Genomic DNA, 18986 nt, shown 5'->3' with positions numbered 1-18986 from the left:
GAATTTTGCAATGTTTGTATCGGGCATTTTAGTTCAAGCTAAGTTCAAGATTTACTCTAAATAAACACCGATCCAGGCTATAACCTCTGACATATGAAGCACAGGAAATAGCAGATTATCTCAGAGCGGCTCAGATTTACCTTCCATCTGGTCTCAGAATTTACATTGGACAACCAATCGTATAATGATAAACAAAGCATACATTAACATTTAACATTTCAGTGACTACTCTTCCAGCTAAGCCCCGCACACAATACATTTGCAGTGTTTACTGACTGTATATGAGTCTTTTGCTTTTGCAACCATCCTGATTGCACTCCAAAATATGTGAAGGACGCTTTCGTGCAAGCCAAACACGTCATTTTGTACCCAAACAGCTCTTGAGTGATTACCAAGACCAATCGTGTGAGTGGAAGAAGTTACAGTAGCCCTGAGGAAATCCTCCTCCGCCGGAGTCAAAGCATCGCAAGACAAAACCTCACAGCAGGAAAAGGAAAAGGATAAATGGAGGAGAAGGAAGAACGTGCTGGTGTGAAGAGGGCTGTTAAAACCACTCCCGCAAGCCCACCGGGAAGAGCGGGAACAACCCTGAGGCTGGGACCCCAGTCAGCAGTTCACGCACGGCTCCAACACATGCGCAGGTGCTTCTTTATTAAACCCACAGACAGCCACCTGTGGCCCTGATTTCTATGAGCAGGAAAGTCCAAAGCATCTCCGCTTCATCTCAGTATTTCCCGGCTTTCCGAATCAGGGAACGTTTTCTCACGGAAAAGCCATCTACGACATTGAAAAGTTTGTGGGATTCGGGCCTCAGTGTCAACAAAGGGGAAGTACAACCCAATCAGCGAACACCATCAGCGTGATTAGCGGCCTGTAATTTCACCTTGGCATGCCTGGCTGTCAGAAGCTGTGATTAGGTGTGATAAGAGTCTGTGATTCTATCTTAATTATCCAGAGGCTTAATGATGCCTAATCAGTGTTTTATTCTTGACTTCCTGAGCAGGAGCACATGACCTTTACAGTAAACAACCCAAAATCAAACACTTTATCTATACAGACGGGTCTAAAAGTGCTCCTTACAGATCTGCCAGAAGGTTCTCCTCTTGTCTGTGTGCATGGTTTTCTACTTTAAGTTTCAATTTCACAATGATTCATGGGAGTTCCTGCTGCTGGTGCTCGATGTGTGAGTATTATTGTTTTTTTGGTAACACATGAGGATGTGTGCCTGTGGAGGTGAAAGGCAACCGGGGTGTCTGCGGGCTTCCACGCAACCCCTTTTTCTCTCCTCACACGAAGTTCTGTCCTGTGGCCGTGGGCTTCGAACATGACCTTTTTGTTTGGGTTCCATTTACCCGCTGAACTGCAGCCGACCTCATAACTGCTTACTGTGTGCATACACACAAACCCATCTCCACTCTGCAGGACAAACAGCAGATGCGGATCCTTTGGCCATTGTTATCCAAGTCAACTTCAGGACTGATATGAACGGCGGCACATGAGACAGATGGAAGGAGTGCACGTGGACAGCTTTGTTCCTGTGGACAAAGTGCTGTTCAGCTTCGTGCCTTTTCCACCGTGGCCTCAGCCCAGCTGAGACATCGGAGACCGAAGGTGTGTCGCTCGATTCATCGCTGGGATCCTCGTGTTCCACTTGTTTGTATTATGGAACATGTTCCACTGCGGCAGAGCATTAAGTGTAATTTGTGCCCTGTAACCCCAGAGGAGCTTAAACAGCCTCAGGGTGTTGTTTCAACTTGACCCTGTGAATTCCAAATTTCCCCACTTCTGGCTCTGCAGGACTTTCTCTCATGCTCAATTTTCAAGTCTCTCTCCACCAGTTGACATATCTCAAGAACTCTGTGCTCCCTGGACCACATGAGAGAGGCCAATTTTACCTAATTTTAAAAAATGCACCAGGCTTTAAGGCAAAGATTTCAACAAAACCGCTTTTTCCTTATGCGGGTAAACAAGCACATCTGCCTTTCCGGGATGGCTATTTTCCTTCAAAGCTCCGAGCTTCAGATGGTTTAAGATGACTTGTTTATTGCACCCAGCAAATTAATCTTTCTGTTTGGAGTTTGTGTTCTCATATAGCCTGCTGCGATTTATTATCCAGGGTGATGTATGATGCTGATATGGCAAGAGGCGACATGCACATTTCAGGCACCATGATTTATTTATTTAGCCAGCAGGGCAGTAATGTGCTGTGTGTTCTTATTTTAAAAAAAAATCAAGCAGCCGAGTTTGATTTTGCAGCAGGTGGATCTGAGTAGTCAGAGCAATGGTGGGAAAAAAGATGGATTTTAACCCAAAGGTATATTTATTCACAAGCTAATAGAGAAATGCTGCATGGCCACGCATGAATAAAATCATTTAGTCACTTTAATTATATTATTCCTCCCATAAATAAAAACTAGGCACTGTTATCATTATGTGATGATACAGTGGCTGTGTTGGAAACTAGAAATTATCTGGACATGCTGGAAGCATAAACAGTTATTATCAGTAAATGACATCACTGACTCAGCTCCAGTTGATTACATGGGTTTATCACAAGTGATAAAAGAAGTGGGAATTTTCGGTGGGCCGCATGGAACGAAGCAAACCGTCCTTTATCACACATTTAAAAGGTGGTCATCCAGTTTTTTACTGGGTTGATTTTGCATTCTGCATGGCAACTAGAGCTCAGTAACGATAAACCAGTGATATTTGGGATAACGTTTTCTGGTCGCAGTGGTGACAAGTGACCACTGATCACTTTGTGTCACCCTCCGCACTCCACCTCCCGCCCTCTCACCCTCGCCCCATCCTCGGCCTTACCCCGAGCCTGGGAGCGGAATTCTGGGAACATTTTTCCATGTGAAATGCCGAGGTCCAGTCAAGGGGTGTGACGCCAGTGCATTGTTTCGACTGCAAAAAAGGAACCGCTTGTGATGAGGCCAATTCCTGTTAGTCTCAAAAAAACAGGCACTTTCTCACACCGACTTCCTTCCTCATTGGACAGCACAAAGTGATCCCAGACCAACCAGAAAAGCGACGAAGAAATATAGAGAAAGAAGAGCTGCGGCAGCGGTACGCTGGCGAGCCTCAGCCTGAGCTGCTTGTGTAGGTGAAAATGCACACAGATTGTGATCTGTTTGCACCCCGTTGTCCCCTTTATCGCCGCACAAAGACCTCTATGAAACATCCTCGCCACTATTGGCCGTCGGCAGGGTGAGCTGCTCTTATCTTTACTGCCTGCAGTGCCGTTATTGCCTCAGTGAATCCTGAATGTTTGCAGTAGCCTCCGCTGCTGAGAAACAGACAGCGATTTTGACACTGAAATCTTTCGGACTGACATTTCGCTCATTTGTTTTGAGACATCAGCGTTTGCACGGCTCAAGCCACTGAGAGAGCCGGACTCAGGAAGCACCTGCCCGTGTGGAGGGCTGCGCATTTATCTGACCCCGCTCACATCAGGTGGTTTCCTTGTTTACGTTACCTTGCTGCAGCTCCCTTTGGCCCAGCCACTATTGAATGCCCTCCTGCCACTCCTTTTTCCAACACATTCATTGATCATAAGAGGGCTCACCATGTCCTTGTCTCCTTCCCTCAGCCTCCCTGAAATTTACTTGCAAACCAGCGGGATTTTATTAAACGTCCAAAGATTCAAAACTCGACCTCTCACCTCTGTCCCCACAACACAAACAAGGCAGCCTTGACGACTGCTTTCCTTTTCCTCCTTGTGCCTCCTCCTCAGTATAAACAAGAGGGCTCATCAATTAGCCTGACTGATAACCTTGATCCTGCTGTCCCCTCTGTCACCTGTATTGCTCAACCTTAACCCAGCTGGAAAGATGGGGGGCAATTTTTCATTATTCCTGGAACACTACTGAGATTTTCCTCTCAGGATGAAAACACAGCCTCATTTTTAATAGCACAGTCACGGTCATTTGTTCCTGTTTTTCAAATACGTCTTTTTTTAATGTAATTGTGGTTAAATTGCTGCTTGGAATGGTAATGATGCAGGTGGACCAGGCACAGGTGCTGTAATTATCCCGTGACATCCCGAAATGATTATTTGGGATAAATACATATAATCAGCCCCCGCAGATGGGTTTTATCAAATGTTTTTTTCTCCCCAGGAAGCAGTAGGTCAGTATCAAATGGCCCTGGTTCCTCCCTTGGTTGGAGGGGTCGTAGCTGAGGTGCCCTGTCCTGCTGGTGGATATTTGTTTATCCTGGCAAGAGCTTATCGGCTCTGACATCACAGACTGAAGGTGAGCCAAGTGACTCACAGGGCCAAAGACACGGTCAATATGTTAATACCTCAATCAGCTGAGCTATGACACAAATATCACGTTCTACCTGTCACCAAAAAGCCCCCAGCCTCCAGGCTTGAAGCAATCCCCGCTCCTGGAATAATGTCCTCTGCACTGTCTCACGGTGGCCCCCCGCTTTATTTCTATCTTGTTATCTCAGTGAGCATTTCCTGTGAGCACCTCACTCCTCTGAAGACATGTGGTAGAGCTTGTGCTGCGTTTTGTCCACGGGGTATTGTTCTCCCACAGCCTATACGTTGTAAATTAGCTGGAAATGATCTGTGACATGAGGAGAGGGGCAAATTGGGAGGGGGGAACGAATGCAAGATCGTGGCTACCATGTGGAGTCAACACTGAACCATAAAACACATTAAAAAGGTCAGTATGTTAAAAGGTTCTGCTGTTTTTATGCACCTACAATCAAATCTAGAGTGAAATGAACAATGTGCCGTATCTAGTTTACAGATATAACAATGGAGAAACTGGACAAATGCAATTTAGGGCCATGAGGATAAACATCAATAATGAAAGTGAAAGTAAAAATTCAAATGACTGGAATTTGGAGAGTCGTGTTCTTGGGAATGTCTCAAAAAGCCATCAAGCTCTGTTAACTGCCCGTTTCTGGTCAAGGGGGAAGCATCCCAGCAGCCCCTCAGTGGGTCACAATTCATCAGACTGCCACATTATTGCTGTACTATGCAATTGTCATTCACAAAAATGTAATAGATGAGATGAAAATTGATATTATAGTTAAATATGGAAGGTGGAAGTATAGCTTCATTCATTGTAAAGTGATTTAGAACCCCAGCTCAGAAAGAATTCACTATAAAATGACTTAAACCAGTGTATAATTTTTAAAAATCAGTTCAATGATTAGATAATGACTAGCTAGAGGATCACATTAAATAAACTACTTAAATATTATTTGATACTCCCTGTGAAATTCATTCCCTTTACGACAAAGGAAATGCTACGTTGGAGAAAAGTGCACGTTTGTGACAAACACTTCCATGTTGACTGAATGAAAAGTGTGTTTATGTGAAATTTCTGGAGAGCCCGCCCCTGTTTATTCCGCCGGCCAATTCCTACTGACCATTAACACATCCCTCTTTAATGAGGGAATTCCTGAACATCACAGGATGTCTCACACACATCCTGGCCCTTAATCAAACCCCGAGCGCTCACCTATTTTACTGGTCCTGCAGTGGTGGATGGGTGACTGGTGGATTTAGGGGTTGGTGCAATCACTCCCTGAAATCATCCAAGTTTGCTATAGAATCAGTAGCAGGAAATACAATGGAATAAGAGCAGATGAGATGGCCCCATGGCCCCAAGATATGGAATTGCATTTTACATGGATCATGCCATGTTGTGGGGATCTGTCTAGGTAACCAGATACTCCAGAAACTTGACTTTTACTGTCACGATAACCTCCTAAGGAAATGTTCCCACCCAGTAAAACCTTGACCCATCTCTCAGTGGGCAGCTTTAAACCTAAGAGATTTTCATGCCTAGCTGACATTTTCTGTCAGAATCTACCCCCGTTGGGAATCCTCCTGTCAAAACTAATGTTCTCGTGGATGGAATGATCCCCAGGGATGTAGAGATTGACAGTAACTGGGGTGGGACAAGAAACTGATAAGTCTCTGAAGAGCCAAGAGGGCTGCAAGAGGGGTAAAAAATGCTGTGAAAAATATGTATAACATTAGCATGGCTGCAGCTATGACATGAGAATGCCCCCACCTCTAGCTGTACCCTGCCTGTAGTTGAATCACCCAATACCCGGGACAGCAGAGGCCCCATTTGTGGCTGGGTTAACTCTCAACAATCTCGTGTTAAGCCCAATGATCCTGGGAACCAACTCACAAAAGCATACATCCTTAATATGATGCTGTGGCGCACAGTGTTAGTAAGTTACGATTTCCTTTTTGGGAATATGATAAGACTGTGACCACAATTTGTCACGAACACAAACTATTGTACAATAACTATTCCTGCAAGTGCTGGGGAAATGAAAAGGAAGTTCCCCTCTATAAGAGAGATGTGGGTTGCTGTGCAGCTTTGATTGTTTACGCAAAACCGAGTGTGTTTTCGTTAAATTATGTCACAATGTACCGCAGTGGCCTTTCCAGTTTAGTTCAGGAACAAATGGTGCATGCCTCATTTGGAATGACTGTGCATTTGTTTAACTCTCCATGATTTCGTTATCAGTAAAATAGGGACCTAAGGGACACAAAACACACTACAGTTTGAACTTTGTCATCAGAACTATTAATGTTGGCTCTTATCTAATGAATTTTGACTTCTTAATTTGGTCCATATTTTCTTTTGATCCTTTTAACCTTAATTTTCTCAGGTTAAATCTGTCTCCCTCCTTTCAATTCCAACTAAAACCGATACAAAAAGGACAGGAAACTGATTTCATCCCCATATGTCATCCAAACTTCCTATCAAAGCTGGAATGTCCCAAACTTGTCTTGACAGCAGCAGATGTTGCCCTCTGCTCCATCTAGCTATTTGTCATCACAAACTGACAGCGTGGTACTCAGCATCCTGCAGGAAACCACAGGACAGATGCAGTAATGGTGGCAAATGTGCACAAGGTTGAGTCAGACAGACCTTTTGATTGATCGTGAACTCTTTACTTTTTTCTTGACCGCTATTCCTTAGCGGAGTCACGGTGAGGATACTGGAGCCCCAACCAGGTGAAGGCAGGGTACACCGCTGGACATGTCGCCAGCTCACCCCAGGGTTCTGTGTGAGCATTTGAGCGTTCAGTACCTTGGCAGTGCTCTGAAGGTGTCCTGGCTCCTTCCACTGCTAGCAGCCTTAGCCCAGTCCCCAACAGACTGAACTATCAACACCCAGTTTTTAAATTTTGAACCCTAATTGCTGCAAACAATTATATAAATCTAGTGTTATTGTTTTGTTAATTGTTCTCTTTAGATTGTGGGATTGTTTTAAAGAGAATTACAGGACATGGACACTCTGTCTTATGACTACTGTAAGTTTGAATGCTAATTTTAGAGGCAGCGCTGACATAATCATTGAGTTCTCTTTTACAGAATCATTTTGTTTGGTCAGTACATGCATAAAGGAACCCTAGCTTTTCTCTCCAACATTTAGTTGCTTTTCCAGGAACTTCTATATTTTCCTGGGGTTCAGAAGAAAACTCTTTCCCATAACCACCCGATTTTTCTGAAAAACGTACTTGCAGTATTTATGCTTCCGTTTACCCACCATGTTTAAGGTCTAGCAACTTCTACAAGATTGAGTAACAGAAGAGTATGGAGTAAAAGAAGAGAAGCTTCCAAAAGTGGAAGCTCTGTTTAGCATTGTTGCTAAAGAATTCAGTAATGACTCAGAACCACTGATGGGGAGGAGAAGATGAAGATGAAAGACCACAACAGTTCTGAAGGGTCTGATTTGAATTAATCTTTCTTGACTTTGAGGTGCAGTGGACTGGGACTGTTGATGGAAAAGGAGATATTGAGGTGGAAGTTTTAGTTGGAATTTTAAAGGGATTTCCCAGCAGCAGGACCCGTTTTCTCAGTCACAAACCTTCTGGCCTTGTATAACTCCTCGCTCTTGCTGTAATAAATCAAGCTTTTCGATGTTTCCTCTCACTGTACTGAGTCAGACTCGGAGTATTGTTGAACAAGCATAAGTTGGATTTCACTTCCAAAGCATTCTGTAGCCATGGGAGAATAAGATAAGCATCTGGGCCACATTCAGGCTGGTTCCTGTTTGTCCTGTGGGAGAGTGTGGCTCCTTATTCCACCGCTGCTACTGTTAAACCGATCAGGGCACAAAGGAGAACGGGACCTGTTGCAGACAACAAGACTCCTCCTCAAACAATAGGGTGAGGGACAACGTGGGAATCCCAAGAACCCACCTTCACTGCTGAGTGTGCCGAATCTTTGGGATTGATTGATTCTACGCTCAGAAACTAAATTGTGTGACCTGAAAATAAAACAAGGCCCTGGTAGCCTCACATTTAACGATGCCATTTTGCTGGTTTGCTCTGCAGCATTTTTAAATCTGGAAATGTGGTCATTTCCCTTGCAGGTACACACCCCTGTGGCTGCCATAACCTCCAGTCATTCCAGTGATAGGACATATTCAGTCGTGATCCTGTCCTTGATGTCCCTCAACCAGGTCCAGGTCTTGAAGCCTTTCCCCTCTCTACTCTCATACGACTGCAGAAAAACCTGGAAACCATTTGGCCTCTCCGCCCCCCCCCCCCCACGATAATAGCAGAAAAGTGCTGCGCTGCCATGGAGAGCAAGGGCACGATCCTGATGGGAAACTGCGAAACTTCTGCAGCAACGTCTCCTTTTAGGGCTCCTTTTAGCGTCGTCTAACACCCACCCTCCATCGTACATTTCAAAAGATGGCATGCAGCTCTTATCCTTATCTGCAAGCATTGTTTTTTTCCCAACATGAGGAAAAAAGAGAGCTTATGTCGTCTTATCTCGAAAACCTCGGCTTCTCACGGAGCAAAACAAGTGCGACTAGTTCTTTACTTTTAATGTCTTGGATTGTGTCCCACACATGCGTCAGTAATGTAACAGATGGGTTTCACACAGTTTTGCTTTTCCACATATTTTCTACCTTTTTACATGTCTCCTATAATTGTACCTCTGAATCTCTCTCCTTTCCCTTTTTCTAAAACAATAGCTCGACTTGATTAATATTAGGCTTTGACTACCTGCTCTGCTTCTTCCTTTCTGTGCTCTTAACTCTTTACTGCATCCTCCCCTCTCATTTCTTCATGCTGTCAACCAAAAGGCAGATATGTCAACTAAAGTGAGCATATTAATGAGAGAAGGGCACAAACATATCTCACAAACAATTCATAATCCCTATAACACTTATATTCACTAATATAAGAGCCCGATTATGATGTTGAAGGTTTATTGTTCTTATACAATCACACAATCCAATCAGCAATCAATAAATCAATCAATTAAAGCAAAGGTTTGTTCAGAATGGTGGATCTAGCTTGTGGTCAGAGATGATTTAATGCATGTCAACGTATATTTCAGATGCATCCACACGATTCTGGGGTCATGGCTTCCTACATCCTCTGTGCTGACTGATGGAGGGACCACCAGCACACCCCTTCCTCTTTAAATTATATAGACAACTTCCAGACAATGGCTGCCCAACAATCGCCCCACAAAAAAGAAAGAATCAATCTAAACAATCTGTAGCTCTTGTTCCTTATTCAGCCTAACAGGTGGGTCAGGAAGGGGCAGGCTGGCGATAAACACAACAGATAAACACACCCTGGTGTCCTGTATGACCTGAAATGACAAGCATTATTTGAAATAAGAAAGATTTTCCAATACTCAGTTGTTCTAAAAGGCATTTCACAGCTTTGTGATGTTGTGGGAATAAAATGTGGACTTCTTTGGATGGATGCAATAATTAGCTACCCCACTTCATACCCATTAGCACCAAAAGTCTGAGCTCTCATTAGGGATGGACCATTGTCCGCTGGCGGTTAGCGACCATTTTTGACTTTCCCGTTTCAGCACAAAGAAAGAGGAGGCAAGACAGTTTGCCCACAAATCTCCCTCTGTGTGCCCGCTGCTTTACTCCACTAATTCAAACGGCAAAGTAAGGACCATCTGCTCGTTTTATACAAGTCTGCTCTCAAAACACTCACCGCTGCACATTCGGCGGTTCCATTCGTGAGCGCCAGCAGATTATTTAACCAAACAAGCGCTGAACCCTCGCCTCCAGCGAGGCCAAGGTCGACCGAACCACGGCCGTGGAGGCTCGCCATTGTTGTGAATGGGATCCGCGTCTCTTACTGGCGAGGGATAAATGGTACTGGGGCAGGAGCTGGACCGGGACATTACAGCCACAGGACAAAAAAGAAGGGCAGCTGTTCCCAAAGCATTCTCAAAAAGTGGAATGATTTGTATAGGCGATTAAACTCCTTACAACCCCAAAGGACCTGTGTTTCTAGATGGAGAGGTTATTAAATTTCCAGCCCCCTTTTTTTAAAACTCTTTTTTGGCATTTCCATACTTTGGCCTGCTTGATGGCATCATGTGGGGCCAAACAAGTCCACATTAATCTACCCTTTGTATGAATATTCAGGTACAGCTGTCTGCGGTACGCAGATAGCAGCTGGTGTTCTTGGGCCCCACAGATATCCCCGCACCATGCCTGGACAGAAGCCTCAGCATCTGGGCCAAGACGGGCTCAGCCGACCCTGACAAGCCCCAGAATCACATCCCACCAGTAAGACCATCAACCCATGGTGGTCAACTCTGTGGTGAAATTAAGCATCACTGAGGACACCTCCAGATGAAAGAGCTGGATATGCCTGAGCCTGCAGATAGATTAACACTCAGACGAGGAAAAAAGTAGAATAAAGATACAGCAATAAAAGAGGGAGGCCAACTTTTAGGCAATATTTAATATAAAATTTCAAAAGGATTCTTCATTAGGGTGATAGTGATAGCGGTGTCTCTTTTTGCCTTTGCCATACTAGAACTACCTAAAATGTCTTTATTTTAGGATGTTCTGAAGGAGCCTTGCGTTAGCTCTGGAATAGCTGTCATCTGAATACCTGCAACAACAATGAAGGGTCTTTGTCTTAGTATGAGCGAGTGAGCTGAGCTCAGCAGAGAAGGTCTGATCACCAGCTGTGAAAAGCCCTCTGGTTCCGTTTTAGTTCAAACGAAATGGAGTTGGCTGCCGCCTCACAGTGCAATAGTGAGGCCTAAATCATAACCAGCTCTTGGAGACATTTGACCGCATTATTGTCTCTGATCTTTGACCCCTCTGATTATCCAGAGTAATCGTTAATGCTAATCCACCGCAAAACAACAAACAAACAAGTATGACGAGCTGATTGAAGACAAAGTCTGGTAGAGAAAAAGCATTTGCGGGAGGTGGGCCTGTGCTGCCGCCTCCCGAATTGTGTGCCCGTTGGCCCCGGCAACTTAGCCACGCCGTGCCAGGCTGACAGCATGCCAGGCTCAGAGAGCAGCTGCCAGGCCAAACCAGCAGGCGGTAATTCAGCCAGCCACAGGGAGCAGCCCCCCACCACATCCCCTTCTTGCAGGCACCTTGTAGCCCCTCATACACACACACACACACACACACACACACACACACACACACACACACACACACACACACACACAAACACTTTAATTATAACAAATATGCCAAAACCTAATCTGAATCTCAAAGGCATTTGCAGCTGAGGTTTTTGCCAGTTTTTAAATACCTAATCAGCATTAACAAACACATTTGAGCAGACGTGGTCGTTAATAAACAATGAAAGGCTAAAAATCTTTAAAAAAAGATCTAGAGGATGTTGTTATAATCAATTTACCACGGACATTCTTGGAAAAAGAAAGAAAGAAAAGAAAACAAATATAAATCTTGCACATTTGGCACTAACACGCGTCCACCGATTGAACAAATCATTAACATGCACTTATTTTCTCATTATTTCTCGTAAACGGGTGCAGGCACACAGCCTCGGGGGTCGTTGTGGGCCCAGCACCTCTGTGGTTGCTTAAGTGACATTAAAAAAAAATGCTCGGCAGGGTTCAGCTGCTGTTCTCTTGCGATAAAGACCCTCTGTGGTTAAATCCTGTTGTGAGCCCAACACGCACATCTTGCAGCAGTGTTTAGATGAGTATATGCAACATCACATTTTTCTTCCATTAGTCAAGATCTGTAATGATGATGGGAGAGAAGGAACTGGGAGTTATGCTGTGGGAGGTCTGATTACTAATCCATGTGTGAAGATCTCTTGGTCTCTGACCGCTGGTGCACGTCAGCCACATTATTTTTATCACTACTGGACATCAGTACCTTTTCCCCGAAAACTGTTTCCTGTCAAATGAAACAATTTATTTGGCAAGTTTTTTTTTCTAACAGCTGGATTTATGGTTGCACATTAACTATGGCTAATGCACGTAACACGTGCTGTTGCCAGCATTTATGTTAAAGTAAACTAAGGGTTATGGGAGCTTTTATATACATTTGAGATATGCTGCAAAACTGGTTGATCCCAATCTCTTGAAACCTCCTTTTGCATGTATACATAATCCCATTCTAGCAGCAACTTGAACCAAATATTTAAAAGAGGAGATTTAACTGATGAATGTTGGTGGAATCACTGGTTAGCACTGCCACATTTTGCTCTCAGCAGGAAGGTTCCGAGTTTAGGGGGCTTTCCTGTGGGGTTTGACGAACTTAAATTGACCTTAGGTGATCTTAGATGTGAATATAAGGTGTCTTGGGGCACCCCCCTCCCCCGGCCCCTCGATAGACTTGAGCCCTCTAAGGGATACAACAGGAAAAACGGGATGGATGACAGCCATCCTGCCATCGATTGATGCAGAGCTCTACCCGAGGCCTGTTCTCCTGCGTCCTACTCCCAGTATGAGGGTAACTGCACTAGTAAATATAGCGCATTTCTTCAAGACGCATATGTTGAAATGCTTCTGCGCATGTGAGGTTTTTAAATCAGTGTATTTGGTGTCAAGGGGTCCTCCCAATTAAGGTTTGCTGGCGGCAGAAACACATGATCCAAAGTGAAGCAGCCTGAACTATTGATGTGGGTTTTCTTTTTTTTTAATGCTGTACTTGACAGCCCATCTGGATGGGTCAATCTTTCTCACGTTAAATATTCATTGTGCCGTTGAATATGACCAGGGTAGCGCAAAAGAGGATCATTTTGTAACACGAGAGGGAGGGAGGGAGGGAGAGAGGGAGGGGAGAGGGTGAGGCGGTGGCTGCTGAGAGGGATTAAACAATAGGTTTCTCCCCCTAACAGATGGAAGATTGGCTGCATGGATATAGTTCACTGTCATAGTGGAACCTGATATCTGATCACACTCCCCAGTGGCCACACACGCAAGGGGATTACACATGGTCACATGAATAATGAAACTGAGATTATTTTGTTGACACGTGTCTAATTTGTTTGTGAATTAATAAACGCTCCCGCCTGTTTTCTCTCTTTGTGCCGTCCAAACCTGTGATTCCAGGCCCAGGGCCGTTTTCTGGGGTTGAAGCAACTCCCGGATGAACTGAAGCGAGGAAGTGTTTGTGTGGCAGAGCTCAGTCATGGGTGTGCATTTAAAAAGCTCACAAACAATCCAATTATTGAAGGATCGGTGAATCCTATACGTTGGGCTTCTTTGGCGCCTCATTAGCAGAGAAAGGCAGATCTGGAGGTGCACTTAGGTCAGCAAATTCGACGATGAATTTTAATGATGTGCTTAGGAGCGCAAACCTGCTGACAACAACGCTCCAATGGAAAGGGAGTGGTTTTGGTAAGTTATCCCAATAAGCTGTTAATAATTTACAAAAAGCTTATCAATTATGTAAAAATCTGTAGCCAAACACTCGTGGCAGGGAGGGCTGTGTGTTGGGCTCACAACAGGCCTTCTGATTACCTTGTTGCTTTGTTATTGTTGGCAACTGGAGCCCCCACAGTACGATAGTGCTGAGGCGGAAAGTAAATAAGGTGATGGGGTACCGGGGGTGGGGACGAAGCAGCTTTGTTTTGGGTGCAGGGAGGGAAGCCTCCCTGTTAAATAATGCAGCGTTGCACGTGTGTGCACGGCTCAACAGACGTAGGAAAGTGTTTTTAGAGATGAAGCAAAGCTTTATGAGTTTGCGTTCGGGCCGTCTCAGGCCCCCAGCTCAGTCTAAACAACAGCGCTTGCCTCCATTTTGTGTTGCTAAATCAACACAGCTGGACATCCTAAAGTTTGTGTTTATGTCTGTGCGCTACCTTTCCGATTTAAGGGTTAAAAATAGCTCGGCAGCTTCCTGCTGTGATTCAGAAGGTGCAGTCATCTTTCCCCCTGTTGATGGACATAGCACTGTCTGAAGTTTGGAGGCAGGGAGGTGGGTGGGGGGGCTGGAGGCAGAGAGGAAACGGTGACTACCGTGTGACAAGCGCCCTGTTCCTTCCTCCTGGGCCTGAGAAACAGGAAGTGCTGCACATAAGGCATTATTGTGACGGAGCGGAAATGCAAGGACCTCTAAAATAAGAGACAATCTGGTTGTCAATGACAGCAGGCCTGCCCCCCACAGCCCCACAGACCCTGGGTGAGTAATGAAGAGGGCAAAACAAGTCAATGTGGCTATAGGAAGCTCAAGATAACATCAAATAAATCAGCTCTGAGACAGAGGACTGAGCCGCAACTGCATTTTAAAGGGCTTTAAAGGAGGCATATGGGGAGGATCCACCCTTGCTTGTGTTTAACAGAAGCTGAGGAGGAGCTGGTTGCTAAGAGAGATGCAAGGCTTTGTGCTGGGCTGCCTCCCAGTTAATTAAAATCCTACTTTAACTGTTTCATGCTTTCAATTAGAAGGCTCTGGAAAAGGGCCCAGGCCTCTGTGTGGATAACCATAGCAATAAGATGTGATTAATATGTGGGGCCCCATTTGCACTGCGGGCTGCAGCGGCGCCCTGCTGCCGCATACATGCTTTGTTTTTGATCCCAGGCATCAATCTCTGATGAGGCAGGCGAACAAAATGGCCACGCAGGTGCCGGCCGTGCGCAATTATTTGCTAGGGAGCGGCGGCGGCGGCGACCGAGGTTGCACAGAGCTGCTGTCAAAGTTCTGCCTGTGCCAAGTCTGGTGTATTTTTCATCGGTAATGAAAAGGACTGTCAGTTAACGATGTTTTCGCAAAAAGAACAGATCCTTTCTGCTTTTCACTGTCAATTAACTGCAAAGACCAAGCTTTAGTGGCAATGAATCTTGGTAAACTAAGTGTATTATGTTTTAATGTACAGATGCTTATAGATGTGGTTATAATTAACATTATAATCGTCAAAGCTAAAGTTTGAAGGCAATACAATATTTATAAATCAGTATAATTTTATTTGCTGTAGCCCAACACAACAGACCAGTTTTTTTCCAAACATACAAGACCTGTTTTTTAAATGAACCCTGAACAGAACACATTAGCTACCCTCTACTGGCCATTAGGCGGAATTACAACCAACCCTGTAAAAGGATGTACAGGCTTTCATAACATCTGAATATTTGAACACTTGAGTGACGGACAGGAGAATTATCAGCATTGGGGTACAATGGAGCTGTAATCACCCCACTGGCTGTTTACCACAGAGATTCTGAGCTTGTAACATGTGGAGGAGAGCGCCTCTTCCTATGGTGGGCAAGGGATTGAAGGCTGACTGCACATTCCTGAAAGGTCTTTCTGTGGACACCTCTGAACGTCCCCCGCCCACACCCATCGGTGCCAGAGGAACATCTACAGACATTTCTTCTCTGAGATCTAACGCAGCAGCCGGTTTTAGCATCTCGGCGTCAGTGGAGACGCAGATATCAGATGGTGAATCCTCTTTGACGCTCTGAAGGACACGGTCCAGCTGTTTTGGAGGAGAAGACGGTTCCACAGAGTGTGCCCGAGTGTGGCTCGGCTCCTGCGCTGCAGGGGAAGTCTGGGTTGGGGGCTGGGCTCGGGGGCTGAAGCGAGCCAGCAGACCCTGGTCGTTGACGGGGTAGCGGCTCATCGCCTGCTCCCGACGCTCCTGCAACATCTGCTCCAGCTTTCTGAGCTCTGGAGGCAAAGCCAAGGCTTCCTGAGGAGAAGAGAGACCACTGACTTTAGAAAGACTTTCAATAGAGTCACCATCTTAAAAAGCTTAAAAGCTTCAAGTTACCGTGTCGACTTGCTGCAGTTCTCCGGGTTTATAGTTGCTGTTATTTAGGTACGAATCCACTAGATTCATGTAGTCCGTCATGAGATTATCCAGCAGCACCAGTCTGAGGGCATGCAGGTGCACCACTGACACAGCCATCAATCTGAGCACCGGGAAGGGACTCGGCCGCATCTGCCACACCTCTGCATCGTCCTGTGAACACATACACACATGCACACACGCGTGAGAATAGCACATTCCAATAAAAGCGTCTGGGAGAAGAAGGCGTGCTCTACCTGTGTCAGCTGGGACTTGGTCTGGAGTAATAAGAGGTGAGAGGAGGGCACCCGGAGATGGAGGCTCAGCGCCTGCTCTAAAGAGCTAACTCTGTTTGGGAGGAAGCCCCCCGTGGCTGAGTGGAAGCACATGACATCGGCCACCTAAACACAGATGCAAAAACACACCAGAGAAACATGAAAAAGCCACCAAGCGGCTCACAATCGACCCCAAACACGCGTACCTGAGTGTCAAAGACGTTGGTTAGCTTTACTCCAAACTGACCAATCAGGCAACCAGCGACGTCTCTGCAGTCGTGAAGGACCTGCGGGTGAAACCAAACCTGCTGGTAATCGTCTGCAGCGTAACACCAGCGCTTCAGGTGTGTTCACCTTCAGGATTTCTTTATTCTCCAGGATGGAGGAGAGACCATTGCGAAAGGCCATGGAGCCAAGTATCAGGATGTCAAACAGGTACACTTTCTTTTTAGTGGAAATCTAGATAGAAGAGAAGAGTTTAAGTTGCTTTCTTGTCATACGTAAAAGCAGCCCCGATGCCTGAGAACAGCTCTTCATGTTTCAGCTCAATGTTCTCATTTGCTGAAGAATTTCATCCTCACCCTCACTTTTCAATCACAGAAAACAAGTTGCATCTAACTTAATTTGTGAAAAACAATGATATGTTGTTTGAACGCGATGTGAATAAGGCTTAAACGTAAGGAGCCCTGCATTACATCACAGCTTATGAGGACGAGGTGCAAAGGTTGTAATTTATTCACTGCTTAGTTCCAAATCCACTTTTGCCGAGGGTATTCTGCCGACTCAGCAGTCGCGGTACACAATGGCCAGCTCAGTCTGTTAACTGGGCACATGTTCCTCCAGTAAGATGCACACAATAACAAATCCAAATTTCTGCTCTCAGGGTGTGTCCGGAGCAAGAGAAGAGATGAAAGACTTCAGATAAACCAGATGATCTTGGCTTCTCACCTGCAGCCAACACAGTCTTCCATGTTCGAACATCTTTAAACCGTCAGCTCCAACACCGATCACACACTGGCTCTTGATGTGCATCACCTACAGTAGAAGATATACTATTTCAGATTTAAATACAGGTGCAGGTTTCACTCTATAAAGACTAAATCTTTGGCCACAGATAAACTCACAGCAGCTCCAAACTTCTCCTGAAACTCATCAATGACCACAAAGTGGACACAATCTTCCTCCTCTTCTATATTATCTGGTAAATAAGTGAAAGATGTTTGGAACTCATCCAAGAAAAGTTTATTAATCAGTTGTTTTACTCACCCAAATTAAGGTTACTCATGCTCGTGTGGGCCGTTTCCATTTTAGGAGGAACTTTGGGTCTGCAGGCATTTGGAATTTTGTGTAACTTCAGTTTGTTCCACATCATGTCATCAATATGAACATGTTGGTGGTTGTTTTCTCACCCGCTCTCTCTGCTTGTTTCGTCTACCAGCTCCACTGTTAATGAATAAACCCAAATTAAGCATTCACAAACTTAAAATATTAGCTATTAGCCACAAACCATTTGCGCACCATTCAGAACCTCATGGCCGAAAAACACTTTTGTGCCTGGGATTTTACAGCCATTGCTGCAATATACAACTGAAACAATTGAAAAACATGAATATGCAGTTAGTTTAAATCCGTTCGATGTGTCTAGAACCAGCAACAGGTATAAAAAGTTCAATTATCACCGTCCGCCAACACCAGCGTTTTGTTGGCGTTGATACGCTGGACGACGCCAATGTAAGAAGCTGTCCTGAGAGACAACTTAATGCGTTTTCCCTTGAACAGATTCAAAAAATGGTCATCTTCCATATGCATTTTGTAGACACGCGTCTGAATCAATGCATATAGATTTATGTATGTATACGAGCGTGGCGAAGCTACTTGATGGGGCGTTCAATGTCACCTCGTTCATTTAAAATCTGTGGGTGACGGCATCAAGATGAGACACAATATATTAGGAGGGCGATTCTCAAAGACAGTATTTTACATTATATGGCAACATAATGCACAAGATACAAAAATAAATCTATACAAATTCAAAAACAAACAAACTATTTTATGATGTCTGTAGGTTTTTTATTTTCTCTGTTGTGGTCAGTAAATAAAGCGAAACACGGTTTGTCCAACAGGGGGCAGTCGAAGACATCGTATAAATAAAAACAAATAAATAAATAATTGACTGTACTCAAAGATAATGATTTCCTTGATTGTGCTGTACTATACACAAGAGGGCTGCAGGTTTGGGGCCTCCTTGTCTGTGATGGCAGATCACAACAGGCTCCAGACAAGCAGCATTGTCAGAAGAAAGCAGCCAAGCAGGTTCTAATGACTTCAGCCGTCTGCAGATGGGGTGACACATTATTCCAGACGTATTTGTGGACAAAACAGGGAGGAAATTTATCAGAGGGAGGCAGCTCGTAATTGCATGGATACTAAAGGTCTTAACGTATGAGGAATCACATTCAGGTCATATCAAAACTGTAAATCATCATCACTATCATCATGTGACAGGTGATTTTTATGAACAGGACACTTTATAAGAAGCAGTGTTTTTCCAGTACTTGCCTGTAAAATCCCTTAAAGGGCCAATGTGCAAAATTATTATTACACGATTAACAGAATATCAACTACTGATGCCTCGTTCCATTCTGCATATTCTTATTTTCTACCACTAGATGGCGCCAAAGAGCGAATATTAGCTATTTA

The 18986-nt window shown here is 44.7% G+C and overlaps 1 protein-coding gene across 1 annotated transcript; it reads right to left on the bottom strand.

The window, feature by feature from the left end:
• Window positions 1-15166: 15166 nt before the first annotated feature.
• exd1 (exonuclease 3'-5' domain containing 1) lies at window positions 15167-18231 on the bottom strand. Its single transcript, XM_011616746.2, has 11 exons — window positions 17966-18231; window positions 17805-17873; window positions 17696-17729; window positions 17553-17611; window positions 17411-17484; window positions 17235-17321; window positions 16641-16745; window positions 16493-16573; window positions 16269-16412; window positions 15994-16185; window positions 15167-15912 (listed from the first exon to the last, which is right to left on the bottom strand). Exons 1-11 carry the CDS (start codon window positions 18093-18095, stop codon window positions 15412-15414), a joined length of 1476 nt encoding a protein of 491 aa, XP_011615048.1. The 5' UTR covers window positions 18096-18231; the 3' UTR covers window positions 15167-15411.
• Between the last annotated feature and the right edge of the window lie 755 nt (window positions 18232-18986).

This window comes from Takifugu rubripes, chromosome 2 (genome assembly GCF_901000725.2).
Source record: "Takifugu rubripes chromosome 2, fTakRub1.2, whole genome shotgun sequence".
NCBI classification, from domain to species: Eukaryota; Metazoa; Chordata; class Actinopteri; order Tetraodontiformes; family Tetraodontidae; genus Takifugu; species Takifugu rubripes.
This window is presented reverse-complemented; position numbering and strand designations above follow the sequence as displayed.